A 327-nucleotide genomic window follows, 5' to 3' on the forward strand; every position below is an offset into this window, starting at 1 on the left:
GGCAGATGAACTCCTTTTTTGTCTTGGAGGGCAGGCGGCCGCGGGAGGGCTTCCTGTCTGGGGACAGCTTGCTGATGCCCGACAGGGGCGAGGCCAGTCCAGGGCTCAGCTTGGCGAGCTCCCCCACCTTAGGGGGGTCCTCCTGCGTGGCGGCCACAGCCAGGTTTGCAAAGTCAAAGCGAGGCCTGTCCTTGTGCAAGGCTGGGAGGACGTGGGCAATGGCCCCTTGCTTAGGGTGGAAGAGGTGCGTGGCAAAGGGCAGTGTGGGGAAAGGGAAGCGGGAGTCCACCAAGCCCTGGGCAGCCGCCATCTCCGTGATGGGGGCGC

The 327-nt window shown here is 65.4% G+C and overlaps 1 protein-coding gene across 1 annotated transcript in view; it reads right to left on the minus strand.

Moving 5' to 3' along the window:
- Positions 1-4: 4 nt before the first annotated feature.
- LOC104501300 (protein odd-skipped-related 2) overlaps positions 5-327 on the minus strand; it is a gene marked incomplete at its 3' end in the record, with an annotated part of 676 nt that continues 353 nt past the window's right edge. The window contains exon 2 of the mRNA XM_010145088.1: positions 5-322. Coding sequence (XP_010143390.1) covers positions 5-322 — 318 coding nt within the window. The remainder of the gene's footprint in view (positions 323-327) is intronic.

The sequence above is a fragment of the Buceros rhinoceros genome, unplaced genomic scaffold (genome assembly GCF_000710305.1).
Source record: "Buceros rhinoceros silvestris isolate BGI_N320 unplaced genomic scaffold, ASM71030v1 scaffold23381, whole genome shotgun sequence".
Lineage (NCBI taxonomy): Eukaryota > Metazoa > Chordata > Aves > Bucerotiformes > Bucerotidae > Buceros > Buceros rhinoceros.